At 37.4% G+C, this 17,500-nt stretch overlaps 1 protein-coding gene and 6 non-coding genes across 10 annotated transcripts; all 7 read left to right on the plus strand.

Moving 5' to 3' along the window:
* Nucleotides 1–2,639: 2,639 nt before the first annotated feature.
* On the plus strand, nucleotides 2,640–4,123 carry LOC141316580 (uncharacterized). 4 transcript variants are annotated; one of them, XM_073832797.1, is made up of 3 exons: nucleotides 2,640–2,906; nucleotides 2,990–3,847; nucleotides 3,908–4,123. In XM_073832797.1, the coding sequence occupies exons 1-3, from the start codon at nucleotides 2,640–2,642 to the stop codon at nucleotides 4,121–4,123; spliced, it is 1,341 nt and encodes a 446-aa protein (XP_073688898.1). The 4 variants fall into 4 exon arrangements, with proteins under 4 accessions (XP_073688898.1, XP_073688899.1, XP_073688900.1 ...); XM_073832798.1 differs by having other exon boundaries at nucleotides 2,990–3,824; nucleotides 3,897–4,123; XM_073832799.1 differs by having other exon boundaries at nucleotides 2,990–3,739.
* A 7,998-nt stretch (nucleotides 4,124–12,121) lies between these two features.
* Nucleotides 12,122–12,240, plus strand: LOC141316611 (5S ribosomal RNA). Its single transcript, XR_012351465.1, has one exon. It is a non-coding gene; the product is annotated as a 5S ribosomal RNA (ribosomal RNA).
* Nucleotides 12,241–14,382: 2,142 nt separating this feature from the next.
* Nucleotides 14,383–14,501, plus strand: LOC141316594 (5S ribosomal RNA). Its single transcript, XR_012351449.1, has one exon. It is a non-coding gene; the product is annotated as a 5S ribosomal RNA (ribosomal RNA).
* An 801-nt stretch (nucleotides 14,502–15,302) lies between these two features.
* LOC141316612 (5S ribosomal RNA) lies at nucleotides 15,303–15,421 on the plus strand. The gene has a single exon (XR_012351466.1). It is a non-coding gene; the product is annotated as a 5S ribosomal RNA (ribosomal RNA).
* An 84-nt stretch (nucleotides 15,422–15,505) lies between these two features.
* Nucleotides 15,506–15,624, plus strand: LOC141316606 (5S ribosomal RNA). Its single transcript, XR_012351461.1, has one exon. It is a non-coding gene; the product is annotated as a 5S ribosomal RNA (ribosomal RNA).
* An 801-nt stretch (nucleotides 15,625–16,425) lies between these two features.
* LOC141316602 (5S ribosomal RNA) lies at nucleotides 16,426–16,544 on the plus strand. The gene has a single exon (XR_012351456.1). It is a non-coding gene; the product is annotated as a 5S ribosomal RNA (ribosomal RNA).
* An 84-nt stretch (nucleotides 16,545–16,628) lies between these two features.
* On the plus strand, nucleotides 16,629–16,747 carry LOC141316582 (5S ribosomal RNA). Its single transcript, XR_012351437.1, has one exon. It is a non-coding gene; the product is annotated as a 5S ribosomal RNA (ribosomal RNA).
* The last annotated feature ends 753 nt before the right edge of the window (nucleotides 16,748–17,500 follow it).

Raw genomic sequence — 17,500 nt, forward strand, 5'->3', positions numbered from 1 at the left:
TATATCAAAAAGCTGCGTTTCCTCATGAGACCGCAGTCAGTGTATGCCCGCATGAGTGAGTGACATTCAGGAGTCGGGGGGTGGGGTTAAAAGAGGTGACTGACACAGGCTGCTTCACACAGCAACAGAGAAGACTCGGCTGGGTGAAAAAAGACTTCACTGCATCACTATTTTTGTTGAATAGATTTTTGTACCTTAACTGGGTTCTGGACGCAATTTATAGCTTTTGGGGAAGCAGAGTTTGATCGGGAGATTATTCCATTAGGGGCCGTTCACATGCGCGCTCAAGTTTGTTTTTTCACATGTAGACGCGCGGTATGCACGCTCATAATGGAAGCGACGCGGACACGGTGCTACGCGCTCGTTTTTTCCAGGCGCGTCCGCATCCAGATAAATACATCTCAACTTTTCAGAATTCCACAAGCGCAGCGCAGGTCATGTGACCAGAACCAACCAATCAGCTTCACCCTTTCCCTTAATAACATTGAAAAACAGTTGGAGGAACAGCTTATCATATCTGTACAGGAATAACCATTTTAAAATAAATTTAATAGCAGAGCTACTGCAAGCGATTTTTAATGCTGGAAATCCATTTAAGCTTTGCTGAAGCTTCCGAGTCTTCATTGAGAGATCAGGTCATGGTTGCTTAGCAACGGCAGATGCCACGGGAAAGAAGTTCATTCAGAAAAAGAACAGTTCTTTTAAGTATTATTTGTTTTTATTCTGTCTGTTCAGCGTCCTCCAACAAGGATGGGTGGGGTTCATAATGTTCGCTATGGTATTTTATTAGTTGTTGGTTTAACCATGGATGAGGTAAAGGCTGTTATGTTATTTTCTTTTCAATGGCGTTCCTTGTTACATGTTCAAAAACATCAACCAATATTGCATATACATAATTATTATAATGGATATAATTAAAGAGTACTTACACTATAACGTAAATTATAAGTGTAACGCACAAAAAAACAGGATTTTACACCTATTTTGAATTTTACTCAAATACAAATACAAATACTTTTCCCCCTCAACAAATACAAATACAGATACAAATACCGGCTGCTTTGCACACCCCTAATATATATATATCCCACACTGGAATTCATCATCAGTGAAGCTCCTCCCATTGCAGTTCAGCTATAAATGCTGGAAGATTCCCATCAGTTCAAAAGTGAAGACGAGCATCAATGCATCGGGAAGAGCTGAAATCTGTACAGATTTATCCAGTCATCCAGACACTGCAGAATGAAACACACTGAAGAACAACAGGTTAGTGTTTATTCTTCGTTCATGATAAGTGATGCAAAATTCTGGAATTTTCAAAGTTGAAAAACTTCCATTAGAATTAAAAGGAATAAACTGGTTAGGTTATGTTATGTTATGTTAGCTTATAACAGGAAAATAGTTTTGCAGCATGAACTTAAACAACCAGATTTAATGCAAAGAAAACTGACCATGTGCATATATATATATATATATATATATATAAAAAAAAATCATTTTTATTTTTTTTAATAATATTGGTGGCTAGTTGCTGGGCCCCATTGATGTCCATAGTATGAAAAAAATACTATGGGAGTCAATGAAGGAACAGACATTTTTGAACATTCTTCAAATTATCTTTGTGTTAAGGAGAACAAATAAATTCATATGGGTTTAGAACAACATAATAGATGACAGAATTTTAATATTTGGGGTAACTGTTCCCTTAACTTGCTGCTAGCCTTTATCTCAAAAATAATTTAACTTCTCTAGTCATTTAGCAACTGGTCCTAAAGTCATAGTGTATGAAATCTATTCAGTAATTTATTTTTATTACCAAATTTCCCATTAATTCCCTTTAATTCCTGTAAATTATGTCCAACTTAAAATATTTCTAAAATTAAGTTCATCTGGAAATTTTCCACCCCTTTGCAACCATAATCATGATGCTGAAGAACATTCATGTTAGAAAGCATTGAGCACTTAAACACATTCAGATAAAGCTAAAATATATAATTTACAACATTATTTTTGTTATATTTCATACACAAAATGTATAACCAATCCCCTCCAGTTTTTCGCGATTCTGCGATCGCTGAATTTAACAAAAAATCAACATGTCAATTTTTTTTGCAATCCTGCATAATTCGTAATATAAAAATTAAAAAAAAATTTTTTAAACAAATATTTAAATAATAATAATATATATATTGTACGTTGATAAAGACTCTTGAAAACATATTTGATCGACATTTAGACTACTATTTGATTTTCTGTATTTAAAAAAAAAAAAAATTAGAAAAGCTTTTTAATTTTGTGCTAGTTAAATAAATTTTCGGGATACCAAAATCTGAAGAGTACCTGCCTAAAGGGCTACCAGAGATTTTGACATTTTGCGAGCCCTGAACAGAAATGGCGAACGAGTGTTTCTATTTATTTTCCACTGATTTAGGTGATTTAATTAGCTTGTCTCTGGTATTTTAAACATAAGATAAATGATAGTTCTCACACACAAAAATTTAATTTGTTTCTCAGTCATGCACTTATAAAAAAATACACTGCAGTGATCCATGTTTTACAGCAGCTGTCTTATGTCTGTTATTACATTAGGACTTCCTTTCATATTTTTCTCTTTAAAATGCTTCTTTTTTTAAGACCTGATGGAAGAGAGTGAGGAGAGTGAAGAACTGAGTGAAGAGGAGGAGCATCATGTCAAACCAGAAAAAAAAACTTTGAGTCACTCAAAGACTAAAAAGACATTTTTAAAGAAAAGAACAGCCAAGAAATCTGTGTGCACTCAGTGTGGAAAGAGTTTCACAAACAAACATAGTCTAGAGCGTCACATGAGAGTTCACACTGGAGAGAAGCCGTTCACATGTGATCAGTGCGGAAAGAGTTTAACATCCAAACATAGTCTCAAGCGTCACATGAAAGTTCATACTAGAGTGAAACCGTTCTCATGTGATCTGTGTGGATTTCAATTAGCAGAAAAAGGAAACCTTAAAAACACATGACAATCCACACAGGAGAAAAGCCATTTACATGTGATCAGTGTGGGAAGAGTTTTGCAACCAAACATTATCTTGAGTTTCACATGAGAGTTCATACCGGAGAGAAGCCATTCATGTGTGATCAGTGTGAAAAGAGATTTTCAACCAAAAAAAATCTTCAGTGCCACATGAGAGTTCACACTGGAGAGAAGCCATTCACATGTGATCAGTGTGGGATAAGTTTTGTACAACAAGGAAACCTTAGCGGACACATGAGAGTTCACACAGGAGAGAAGCCGTTTCCATGTGATCAGTGCGCAAAGAGTTTCTCACACAAACACAGCCTTGAGCGTCACATGAGAGTTCACACTGGAGAGAAGCCATTCACATGTTATCAGTGCGGGATAAGTTTTGCACAACAAGGAAACCTTAGCGGACACATGAGAGTTCACACAGGAGAGAAGCCGTTTCCATGTGATCAGTGCACAAAGAGTTTCTCACACAAACAAAGTCTTGAGCGTCACATGAGAGTTCACACTGGAGAGAAGCCATTCACATGTACTCAATGTGGAAATCAATTCAAAGAAAAAGGATCCCTTAAAAAGCACATGAAAATCCACACTGGAGAGAAGCCGTTTTCATGTGATCAGTGCGGGAAGAGTTTCTCAGACAAACCCTGTCTTGAGCTTCACATGAGAGTTCACACCGGAGAGAAGCCGTTTCTGTGTGATCACTGTGGTAAAAGCTTCAGACAATCATCAAACCTTACAGTACACAGGAGAATTCACACAGGAGAGAAGCCGTACAAGTGTGATCTATGTGAAAAGAGATTCGCACACAAAAATGCTCTTGAGGGTCACATGAGGATCCACACCGGAGTGAAGCCGTTCATGTGCGATCGGTGTGAATTGATATTCTCAAATAAAGATAGTCTTGAGTGTCACATCAGAGTTCACACTGGAGAGAAGCCATTCACTTGTGATCAATGCGGAAAGAGCTTCACGCAAAGAGCACATCTTAAAACACACTTGAAAGTTCACACTGGAGAAAAGCCACACACGTGTGATCAGTGCGGGACGAGTTTCCCATACAAAAACGGTCTTACTGTTCACATGAGGATCCACACAGGAGAGAAGCCATTCAAGTGTGATTAGTGCGGCAAAACATTTCATACGTCATCAAATTTGAAAACTCACCTGGCAGTTCATACGAATGAGAAGCCACATTCCTGTTCTGTATGTGGAAAGACATTTTCACAGCTGAGGAATTTAGTTTTACATCAGAAAACTCTGCATACTGGTGTGAGAGAGCACTTGTGCTTTGAGTGTGGGAAGACTTTCACTACAGTGAAACATTTAAGACTACACCTGAGAGTTCACACTGGAGAAAAACCTCACAAGTGTTCATACTGTGACAAGACATTCAGTCAGTTAGGAAATATGAAAACACACGAGAAGATGCACAGCACAGAGAAGCGTCATACCAGGTGTGATCAGTGTGGGAAGAGTTTCTCTTCTAAAAGTCGCCTGAAGCTACACATGAGGATCCACACAGTGGAGTAACCACATCTATTTGGGCAAAGGTTTGTCCAGTTACTTTCTTTATTCACACATATTTCTTTGAATTTTCCATAGCATAGTGGCCAATGAACTTGTGCCATATAGGAAAGAATTTTCCTTTTCACACGGAGCTTTTATTCCAATAACGTGATATTTAGCCCCTGGAATGCAAATTTTACTAGGGTAACCAAGCCAAAAACATGTATTTCATGTCCCCGGGGGACCCCCACTTTCGAAACACCTTTGGGCAATTTTTGAGTAGCAATTGGGTGGGTTTTGTTGTGAAAACCTTGCAACCCTGATCCTGACTTGCCATCTACTCATTGGATGCACCTTTAAAGTGTTTTGTTTTCGATCTGAATTACTTGGTTTTAAAGTGAAGTAATGATTTAGAGCTTTCTATAGATATTTCGTGTATGTGAGGCAATTAGCTGGGGGTCGGTTCATTTTAGTGCAGCGCTCCTGTTCAACAACAAGACATCAGAAAGCGCATTCTGTTTGTTTTCTTTATTTTACAAAAACACATTTTGTTGATACTGTGAGTGCACACAAACTAAGGTAGACCCTTCACAGTTCCAGATGATATACAGTGCTCAGCATGAATAAGTACACCCTCTTTGAAAAGTAATTTCAATGAAGAAAAAACAATTTACAAAATGTTGACAAGACAAAGTTTTATATAACATTTGTTTAACTTATAACATGAAAGTAAGGTAATTAATATAACATGCAGAGAACAAAATGTTCAGTTTTACTCAAATTAGGGTGATGCAAACATGAATATACCCCACTAAAAATATCTGAATCAAAGCTAAATTTTAGAGTACAAATGTCTAATTTAACAAGAATTCAACCATAGTTGAGTCTAACTATTCATTACGCAGGTGTCCAGCAAACAGTTGACTATAGAAGTGTGTTACTTAAAGAAAACCCCTTCACATCTCATTCTGTCAGCAATGGCACCACATGGAAGAGAAATGTCAAAACTATTTCTTTACACCAGAAAGGTGAAGGCCGCAAGATCAGCCTATCGTTACTCATCAGCCAGAATACTGTAGCAAAAGTGGTACAAAATTTTTTTAAAAGATGAAACTGCAACCATCTCGTCCAGGTGGTCCACGGAAGTTAACACCTGAGCAGGTGCATCTTCTGACGAGAAGGGTTGAATAAAAATGCATGCAAGTTAACTGCAGGTATCTAAAAAAGTAGAAAGCCACACAATACAGCGTAAACTGCAGAGGAATGGCCCACCTAGACATGTTATATATAACTTTTCATAGTTCCTAGAACTATTGGCAGAAGTTACTGCTTTTTTTGTGTATTCGCACAACAGGAACTAGGAACTCAGTTTGCGGGAACTGATTTCCCAGATAACAAGATAGATCTCCCAGATAGATCTGGAAAGCAGACGTCTGTAGGATGTCAGTTTTACATACATTTTAATTAATAAACACCGTAAAAACTTCTTATAGATGTCTGTTTGACATCTGATAGGAAATGTCCAATAGATGTATTGCAGATGAGCAAACTATGTTTTGCAGATGTAAATGCAGACATCAAATATAGTCCAAATACGTCTCTGAGATGTACGTGCGCTATCAGGGTTAGCTCCAACTTTTTTAAACAGTTTTAAACAGTTCTATAGGAACTACCAGTGATCCAGTGTATGCTGATTGGCCAAACAGGCACAAAACACTGGTTACTTGGCTTTTTTTAAAAACCATGTAAACATTTACTCCATGAACATGAAAAACAGGGGTAATGGCATTTACCTGTTCTCTGCAGCATTGTGTTTCTTTCTCAGCCTCTGTGATATGTAACAGAATTTCATGCTGTCTGAATCACATCAATTGTGCATTAACGTAAGGTCTTCGTAATCATGATACCCATGACACACAGTAAAAATCAATGTGTCCTCCAGGTCTTAGAACTCAGTTCCTGGAAATATATGGTGTGAAAGCGTCATTTCTGGAATCTCTGTGAAAGGGGCTGAAGTAGATCATAATGGTGCACAGTAGCTGTCGACCAGATTTGATGGTATTAAAATGACTATTGAGCTCATCAGTAATCTTGACTTTCTGCTGTACTTTACATTTCTTATTTGTCTCTCACTTGAAATGTCACTTGATTTAATATCTCTTCTAGACCTGATGAAATGGCTGAAGATTAATATGAGAGTTCACACTGGTAGAAAGTTGCTCAGGCATTCGAACTGAGAAAGTAACTGATAAGTTTCAGCTCATCTTGTGCTGGATTTTACCTGTTTGGCACCATTTGGTTAAATTGCACTTTTTTGAGTTCTTGACATTTCTAATGTTTTTTTGTTGTTGTAAGAAATGAACGATTACTTTGTCTTTTCCTTATAGCAAAGTCTGATTTGTCTGTAAGCATATTTTGGCATCTTTGTATAGTCTCACCCAACACAATTTGTATTTCAGTTCTACACTTTTAATAAATAAGTCTGATCAAATCTAAAACTTAATAGGTTCAGTACAACAATGGTTTATTGATTTATATGATCAAATTACTTTTGACCTAAATTGTTTGTCACATTGATTTAAATAGGATAATCTTGTACAATAATAATGTGAACATACAAAGAGTGAGAAAATATATTCCTTTCACTGTAATTAACAACATGAAGTGCATTAAACATGATATTACATCAAGGTTTCCTAAACTGGGGTTTGCAAAGCAACTGTAGGGGTTTTGTGAGTTTAATAAAAGGCTAACAAGTAATTAATCTTTAAAGTTTTAATCATAAAAATATAAAATTAAAAAAATCATTTAAAAATAACAATCAGCTCAGTGCCACCTTGCGGTCCAGAGATGGCTGTTTTTGCATGTAATTTCCTAAGTTTGTCTAGAACTCATTAGAACATTTTTCCCAGTTAAAAGATATTTTCATATCAACCATTTTGGCCGACAGCTAGTCTGAATTTTGTTGTAAAAGACTATATTTTTGTGAATGCATTTGTTATACCCCTGGAAAAGGGGAGAGAATTAATCATTCACACTCAACGATGCTTCTCCACTGCCAACTTTATGCATAATGTCTTTTGATAACAATTAACAATTAACTATTTTTCAAAACAGTGCTGTTTCCATTTTCTTCTTAATTCACAATTGGTACAATAAGTGGTTGATAAGATATGTTCTTTGGTTATCTATAAATCAACAATACCTCAGTGAATTAATACATATTTAATGGAATTTCAGAATTATATGAAAACCTACACCGCGTTCCAAATTATTATGCAAATGATATCTTTCTCTGGTTTTCATAATTAGTCAATGCAAATGACAGTCAGTATAATTTTTAAGTCATCAACCATTAGGGTATAATTCGAATTTTATTGAACAAACCTCCTAATGATAACAGTATTTATTTCAAAAATAAAAAACTGAAAATGCACTGTTCCACATTATTATGCACAACAGAGTTAAAACATTGTATAGGTTGTAAAGAACTGAAAATGGGCATTTGCTGAATTTGCAGCATTAGGTGGTCATATTTACTGAAATCAAAAGCTATTTCAATCAAAAACATCCTAACTGGGCAAGTTACATCTTACCATAGGACCCCTTCTTTGATATCGCTATCACAATTCTTGCATCCATTGAATTTGTGAGTTTTTGGAGAGTTTCTGATTGAATTTGTTTGCAGGATGCCAGAATAGCCTCCCAGAGCTGCTGTTTTGATGTGAACTGCCTCCCACCCTCATAGATCTTTTGCTTGAGGATGCTCCAAAGGTTCTCAATCTGGTTGAGGTCAGGGGAGGATGGTGGCCACACCATGAGTTTCTCATCTCTTATGCAGATAGCAGCCAATGACACAGAGGTATTATTTGCAGCATGAGATGGTGCATTGTCATGCATGAAGATGATTTTGCTACGGAAGGCACAGTTCTTCTTTTTGTACCATGAAAAAAGTGGTCAGTCAAAAACTCTCTCCCTATGATTCCGGCCAAAAACGCCACCTCCTTGTTGTGGTCGCAGCCTTGTTGGGACATGTTCCATCCACTACTCCATCCATCTGGACCATCCAAAGATGCACGACACTCATCAGTAAACAAGACTGTTTGAAAATTAGTCTTCATGTATGTCTGGGCCCACTGCAACCGTTTCTGCTTGTGAGCATTGGTTAGGAGTGGCCAAATAGTAGGTTTATGCACAACTGCAAGCCTCTGGAGGATGTTTGCGGGACTCTAGAGGCACCAGCAGCTTCAAAAACCTGTTTGCTACTTTGTAATGGCATTTTAGTAGCTGCTCTCTTAATCTGATTAATTTGTCTGGCAGAAACCTTCCTCATTCTGCCTTTACCTGCACAAACCTGTCTGTGCTCTGAATCAGCCTTAAATCTCTTCACAGTACAATGATCACGCTTACGTTTTCGTGAAATATCTAATGTTTTCATACCTTGTCCAAGGCATTGCACTATTTGACGCTTTTCGGCAGCAGAGAGACCTTTTTCTTTCCCATATTGCTTGAAACCTGTGGCCTGCTTAATAAAGTGGAACATCCTTCTTAAGTACTTTTCCTTTAATTGGGCTCACTTGGCAAACTATTTATCACAGGTGTCTGAGATTCGTTTCAGTGATCCAAAGAGCCATGAGACACAATACCATCCATGAGTTTAATTGAAAAACAAAAAACTGTATGTTTATGACACTTACATCCAATTTGCATAATAATTTGGAACGCGGTGTATACACGCAAAATGAAATAAAGTCCATGAAACGTTAACTTACTCATTTTATCTGAGGTGAATCAATAAACATGTCAACTTCTCGTAAAATAAAGGGAACTCTCTGTAACAGAGCCGGCACCAGCCGAGCGCTGAAGAGGGGGCGTCTGAAATTCAAAGAGGGGGCGATAATTTTAATGCAAATATAACGCTCCCAAGTAAGAAAAAACAGATAGCTATGGTACATTGCTTAAGTTTTAACACGCCATAAACCAACATATCTGCTACAAGCAGAAAAACTGCAGCTAGTGAGCAACGTCCAGAGCTCTGAACGAACGGTCTTTATATGCATGTATATATATATATATATACACAAAACAGAAGTTTTAACCGGAAACGCAGACACGCAAGACCATCAAACGCAATTTATGCCTGCTACCCTACATGTTTGTTTAACATAGTATTAAAACAACCTGACAGCACTGACAACTGTGACTAATAATCAAACATTTTAAAGCATGAGCAAAATATTTAATCATACCTTTAGCCTCAGTAGAGCTGCAATCTTCTCTTCGATGAGTGAAACCTCCTCAGCAGTAACTCTTTCCATTCTTCTCTGAACTTTCTACTAAAGTCATTTTCGAATGCCAACTTGATCAGATGCGCTTTTCGTCCATGCAACATGCTGCGTCGGTGCTCAGAAAATACATTCTTCAATGTTGAGAAAGAGTTCTCGCACATAGCAGTCAAGCCCCAAATGTTAGTGCGTGTTTTAGGGCAGTCAGCACCACTGGCATGGCTTGGAAAACGCTGGAGTAATTTGAAAGAAGTTTGACCAAAGTCATTTTCTTGTCCTTGTCTTTGCACAATGTGTGCCAAAACTGGCGGGCAACGGCGAACTGAGACTCTACAATTTCGGTGTTCGTTAAATCTAGTAGTGGTTTCAAGTTTATCCAAAGCTGACATGTACTGGCTATTACGTTCGCTGAAACGCACGGACATTTCTCCGAGAATAGAGTCAATAATGTTAAAAAACAGCCGCTTGCACTCCTGTTCAATGTTCGATTCACGCTGACCATCACTTCATTTTACAATATAGTCCTGCAGAGACTTGCTGGCCTGTCGCTGCCGTTTTGGAGCAGTAGGAACCGCATCATCTGAACTTTTGATGCTTTCAGCCCACAGTTAACTGTTCTTTTTTTCAAAATTGAGTAAATAGCTTTTCATTGATGTATGGTTTGTTATAGGACAATGTTTGTCTGTGATACAACTATTTGAAAACCTGGAAGCTGAGGGTACAAAACAATCTTAATTTTGAGAAAATCGCCTTAAAAGTTGTCCAAATGAAGTTCTCAGCAATGCATATTACTAGTTTATAGTATATTTATGGTAGGAAATTAAAAAAATATCCTTATGGAACATGATCATTACTTAATATCCTAATGATTTTGGCATAAAAGAAAAATCTATAATTTTGACCCATACAATGTATTTTTGGCTATTGCTACAAATATTCCTGTGCTACTTAAGACAGGACAGGGTCACATTTATGTATTATTACAGTGGCCCATGCTGTGAAGCAGTTTTAAGGAAGAAACAGAAAATAAAAGACCATTTTAATGTTCAAAAGATAAAAAATATTTTCCTTGGACCTATTCATTTTGATTAGAAATTGTTGTGTATTAAATTGTGAAACCTAAAGATTTTCTTCTCTCTGTTAAACACAATAATAAAGAACAGCTGTTATGTTAAACTCTGAGTGGTCACTATTGAAACTATATGTGGCCCCTGATGTATTGTATTGTAAGATTGTAGACAACAGGCTTTACTGCAGAGTATAGAAATAAAACAAACATATTAAGGAAGGAATTTTATTTCACTATTTAAAATATTTTAAATATCAATTTAAGGCAATTTTTGACCCTTTTTAAGATCCGCAGAAGTAAAATGAACAGTAGAAAATGAGTAGGATTTGACAATGTACGGTAGAATATTAAGGCATAGAATGACATGATTTATAATTCAGATACAGCGTTACACAAAACAACATTTCTTATACAATGGAATTTCAGCCTTTATAACATTAAAAGGGATAAATCGAGTTTATCATTTATTATATTTATTTAAAACATAAATATTACTGTCTTATTTGTTTATATTTTTAGAAGGCACATTAACTTCTTTCACATTTACAACTCTGTGTTTGCTGCATAACAACGTAGGTCGATAATTGCAATAATTTGACCATAAAGAGCTGAAAAAATGTAGAAAAGAAAAATTCATTCTTTGTCACGAGGGGGCCTTTAAGAGCGCTGAAATACTACGGTATCCATAGGAACGGCTCTATACAAATCAACATTAACGCTGTTTTATCAGGCAATAAATGAAAATGACAACCAAACGTTTCTGAGGACAGTCGGTTCCCCTCAGATACATTCATACAGAGACATCCGTGCCGCATTTTGACTTTGAAACGTGCAGTGCACATATTTATTCATTGACATCATTGCCTTTTGAAGTTTAATCCAGCCCTATCGCGATTATCATCTTTCCGTCCCCAAACGTACGACCTCCTAAATTATAATGAAGTATTTCTAATACTATATTTGAACCTTTTTATGGCCTTAAATTTGATTGATTTGACTAACTAAATTGCAGAGTATTTTAAGGACCTGCAGGTGCCCTCTCCTTTATAATACCCCGTCGGGCAGCCGGTGAAACTTTCTGGTAGCCCGACTGGAAAACACAATAGCCCCAGGACGTCGGGCTAGCGATTTTGCGAGCCCTGCATTACATAAAAAAAATACCAGGTGCTGTAAGCTTTTGCCTATTCTTCACTATTTATATAATATGCTGGCTTTTACGGAGGCTGATCTTTAAATAGCCCACTCTTTTGAGCAGCCCTTGCTTATGGCCATACCGCGCTGAGAGCGCCCGATCTCGTCTGATCTCGGAAGCTAAGCAGCGTCGGGCCTGGTTAGTACTTGGATGGGAGACCGCCTGGGAATACCAGGTGCTGTAAGCTTTTGTCTTTTCTTCACTATTTATATAATATGCTGGCTTTTACGGAGGCTGATCTTTAACCCTCTGGGGCCGACGGTCACGCCGGCGTGACCAACCTACTTTTTTTAAGATCAGCGCAAAAGACACTAAAAATGCTCTGTCAGTTTTAGTCATACAAATTAGAGATATACATCATTGGAAACTGTAAAGTGTGTACTTTTATTTGTGCACACTCACAGGAACAGCAGAAAGTTGTGCTTTTTTATTTAGAATAAAGAAAACAAACAGGGTGATTTCTGTTTTCTCTGTCTCCGCGAACTGCTTTTAGAAATGCGTTACTTAAATCATTCAAACTCGGTGAATACTCAGCACACAAACAGAAAAGTGGTATCTACTGAAAGCTTGAGATTTATGCTTTTAAACGAAGTAAGTTTGATCAAAAACCAATAATCTGTGATAAATTAATCTATATGAAACCAAGGAGATGTCTAGTCTATCCAGTTCCAACTAATTATCTCTAATGTGACCGCGCCCACTATCGCGAAATCTTTTGCCATGCAAATTAGCCATGTGCTGCAGGCGCGGCAAGGACCGGAGTATCTGTATGCGAGGAAACTCCCACATCACCGCAACAAAGCAACATGACTTCAAGTTCATCTTGGTTACAGTTTGTTCCTGAATTAAGATATGCTGTGAGGAATTAGACTTATATTTACCACGATCATAAGAAGGACGTGATGCGACGCAAACCCAACAGGAGGAGACATTTACATGAGTAAGTCTTACTTTCATTTTCCTACTAGCTTTCGCTGTTGTTTCCTTTGGCAAAACATGTACACATTTTACTAGTTAGACTTATTCCAAACTAAAATTCCTGACTTAATCAAATGAAACATTATGAAGTACGTTTGATTGCATCTCACACAATGGCAGGATATTTATAATGTTCTAGAAAAACGATGTGATTATGACTGTGAGATGCATTTATGACGATATCTTTATGACTGTAGAATCATACTTATTAATTTATTTATTTTATTGTACAACAGTAGGGTGAAATATAATATATAATATAATATGAGTGCTTACACTGAATGTGTGTTTACATCACGTTTGTTAGTAATATAGTGCTAAACGATAATTATTAGTTTCTCAGATATTACATGTCCTTTTTTACATTAGTACAAATGCTAGAGTATAGACTGTATTCTGACAGATGATCCTGATATGATTTTTGATTTGTTTTGTTTTTGTAGTGATCTCAAACCTGCTCAAAAGTGAATCCTGCCCTCTTTCCCTTGAGTCCCTTCAAACTGTTTTCCTGTGAGAGCACTAGAAACTTGAGATGTTCAACTACACTGATATTCTAGTGTAAAAAAAGTTTTTGACTTTTTTTGTGTGCATGCAAAATAGCAGGTAAGATTTTTCCTGTTTCATTTGTTGAACAGAATTCAGAAGAAGTTTTCAGAAATGCCACAAAGTCTGTGCACATCCGTGTGGTTAGATGAGGGAGCTCAATAATGTGTCTTTGACGTTCATTATGTATGTTTTGTTTATACAGTGTAGTAAATAAAATAAAAATAATCTAAAACTCCATTCTCTGAATCTTCTCACATTGTTTCTTGTTCTGCTAGTGAAGTCAGGCATTGATGGGGCCATTAGGGAGGGCTCTTTTGTCTCTCAGGTGTGAATTGCTAAATATTCATGGGCCATTGCCACACCTATGAATAATCCCTTTCGATCACAAAACATGTTTTATAAAATTTAAATCAATATATTGTTTTCTCTGAACGAGTGAACGAGATGATTTTCACATCATTTGGTTGAAAAAATTCTAACCTACGACATCCAATTATCTAAAGTCTTGTAAAGAAATGTCCTATAAGTCGTTCATGGCCTTATTTCAGTGACTTCAAAACTTTAGATTTTCAATAACCACGCATAAACATAGTTTTCTCAAAAACACAAACATGCACATTAATGTTGCTTGCATATTATTGTAGCCCAATATGTGCTGATTACAATGTAATCTGACTTTAACCATTCATATGTTTTTAAGATACTGAAAAAAGCACAAATGTCAGGGCATGTCAAAACTTCTTCAGGGCCCCAAAACACCTCAGACCCCAGAGGGTTAAATAGCCCACTTTTTGGAGCAGCCCTCGCTTATGGCCATACTGCGCTGAGAGCGCCCGATCTCGTCTGATCTCGGAAGCTAAGCAGCGTCGGGCCTGGTTAGTACTTGGATGGGAGACCGCCTGGGAATACCAGGTGCTGTAAGCTTTTGCCTTTTCTTCACTATTTATATAATATGCTGGCTTTTAGAAAGACGTGTTTTACCGCTCTATTTATTACAATCATTTACATGTATTATAGAGTTTTAAGTGTTTTACATGTTTTTTAGGCCATTTTATTACTCTTAACATTTTAAGTGTATGTGTCTTTAATAAATGGATGGTTGGCCTGTCATGTGACTAGACACATGACAGGAAGCAGGAAGTACAACTGTATAAGAGAGCAGCATGACAAACAAAGGACAGTCACCAAACTGTTGGATTGAGGAGTTGCTAATTTTAGAGCTCACCTTTCCATTCACCACCTGCAAACTTTGGATTACACTTTCTGTGGATTGTATATACACTGGTGGACACTCACATTGGACTTATCAACACACTGGGGTTCTTGGACTGTTTTTAGGGTATGGACAAATGAACTGTATTCTTTTAACAGAGTTTACCTGTTTTTAGGGTATGGACAAATGAACTGTATTCTTTTAACAGAGTTTACCTAGTTTTATCGTGTTGTTTTAAAGTCTTTTATGTGAACCTTGTAAATACACCAAATCTATTTAAACCAATTTTCTTTTATGTCTCATTCTTTTAACCACTAGTCATCTCTCACAGTTAAATCTGACCCCATTTTAGTCTTGTAACTCGGCTGATAAGGCCGATTGTTACACTTTTATGGGAGACCGCCTGGGAATACCAGGTGCTGTAAGCTTTTGCCTTTTCTTCACTATTTATATAATATGCTGGCTTTTACGGAGGCTGATCTTTAAATAGCCCACTTTTTGGAGCTGCCCTCGCTTATGGCCATACCGCGCTGAGAGCGCCCGATCTCGTCTGATCTCGGAAGCTAAGCAGCGTCGGGCCTGGTTAGTACTTGGATGGGAGACCGCCTGGGAATACCAGGTGCTGTAAGCTTTTGCCTTTTCTTCACTATTTATATAATATGCTGGCTTTTACGGAGGCTGATCTTTAAATAGCCCACTTTTTGGAGAAGCCCTCGCTTATGGCCATACCGCGCTGAGAGCGCCCGATCTCGTCTGATCTCGGAAGCTAAGCAGCTTAGGGCCTGGTTAGTACTTGGATGGGAGACCGCCTGGGAATACCATGTGCTGTAAGCTTTTGCCTTTTCTTCACTATTTATATAATATGCTGGCTTTTAGAAAGACGTGTTTTACCGCTCTATTTATTACAATCATTTACATGTATTATAGAGTTTTAAGTGTTTTACATGTTTTTTAGGCCATTTTATTACTCTTAACATTTTAAGTGTATGTGTCTTTAATAAATGGATGGTTGGCCTGTCATGTGACTAGACACATGACAGGAAGCAGGAAGTACAACTGTATAAGAGAGCAGCATGACAAACAAAGGACAGTCACCAAACTGTTGGATTGAGGAGTTGCTAATTTTAGAGCTCACCTTTCCATTCACCACCTGCAAACTTTGGATTACACTTTCTGTGGATTGTATATACACTGGTGGACACTCACATTGGACTTATCAACACACTGGGGTTCTTGGACTGTTTTTAGGGTATGGACAAATGAACTGTATTCTTTTAACAGAGTTTACCTGTTTTTAGGGTATGGACAAATGAACTGTATTCTTTTAACAGAGTTTACCTAGTTTTATCGTGTTGTTTTAAAGTCTTTTATGTGAACCTTGTAAATACACCAAATCTATTTAAACCAATTTTCTTTTATGTCTCATTCTTTTAACCACTAGTCATCTCTCACAGTTAAATCTGACCCCATTTTAGTCTTGTAACTCGGCTGATAAGGCCGATTGTTACACTTTTATGGGAGACCGCCTGGGAATACCAGGTGCTGTAAGCTTTTGCCTTTTCTTCACTATTTATATAATATGCTGGCTTTTACGGAGGCTGATCTTTAAATAGCCCACTTTTTGGAGCAACCCTCGCTTATGGCCATACCGCGCTGAGAGCGCCCGATCTCGTCTGATCTCGGAAGCTAAGCAGCGTCCGGCCTGGTTAGTACTTGGATGGGAGACCGCCTGGGAATACCAGGTGCTGTAAGCTTTTGCCTTTTCTTCACTATTTATATAATATGCTGGCTTTTACGGAGGCTGATCTTTAAATAGCCCACTTTTTGGAGCAGCCCTCGCTTATGGCCATACCGCGCTGAGAGCGCCCGATCTCGTCTGATCTCGGAAGCTAAGCAGCGTCGGGCCTGGTTAGTACTTGGATGGGAGACCGCCTGGGAATACCAGGTGCTGTAAGCTTTTGCCTTTTCTTCACTATTTATATAATATGCTGGCTTTTAGAAAGACGTGTTTTACCGCTCTATTTATTACAATCATTTACATGTATTATAGAGTTTTAAGTGTTTTACATGTTTTTTAGGCCATTTTATTACTCTTAACATTTTAAGTGTATGTGTCTTTAATAAATGGATGGTTGGCCTGTCATGTGACTAGACACATGACAGGAAGCAGGAAGTACAACTGTATAAGAGAGCAGCATGACAAACAAAGGACAGTCACCAAACTGTTGGATTGAGGAGTTGCTAATTTTAGAGCTCACCTTTCCATTCACCACCTGCAAACTTTGGATTACACTTTCTGTGGATTGTATATACACTGGTGGACACTCACATTGGACTTATCAACACACTGGGGTTCTTGGACTGTTTTTAGGGTATGGACAAATGAACTGTATTCTTTTAACAGAGTTTACCTGTTTTTAGGGTATGGACAAATGAACTGTATTCTTTTAACAGAGTTTACCTAGTTTTATCGTGTTGTTTTAAAGTCTTTTATGTGAACCTTGTAAATACACCAAATCTATTTAAACCAATTTTCTTTTATGTCTCATTCTTTTAACCACTAGTCATCTCTCACAGTTAAATCTGACCCCATTTTAGTCTTGTAACTCGGCTGATAAGGCCGATTGTTACACTTTTATGGGAGACCGCCTGGGAATACCAGGTGCTGTAAGCTTTTGCCTTTTCTTCACTATTTATATAATATGCTGGC

This window comes from Garra rufa, unplaced genomic scaffold (genome assembly GCF_049309525.1).
Source record: "Garra rufa unplaced genomic scaffold, GarRuf1.0 hap1_unplaced_115, whole genome shotgun sequence".
NCBI classification, from domain to species: domain Eukaryota; kingdom Metazoa; phylum Chordata; class Actinopteri; order Cypriniformes; family Cyprinidae; genus Garra; species Garra rufa.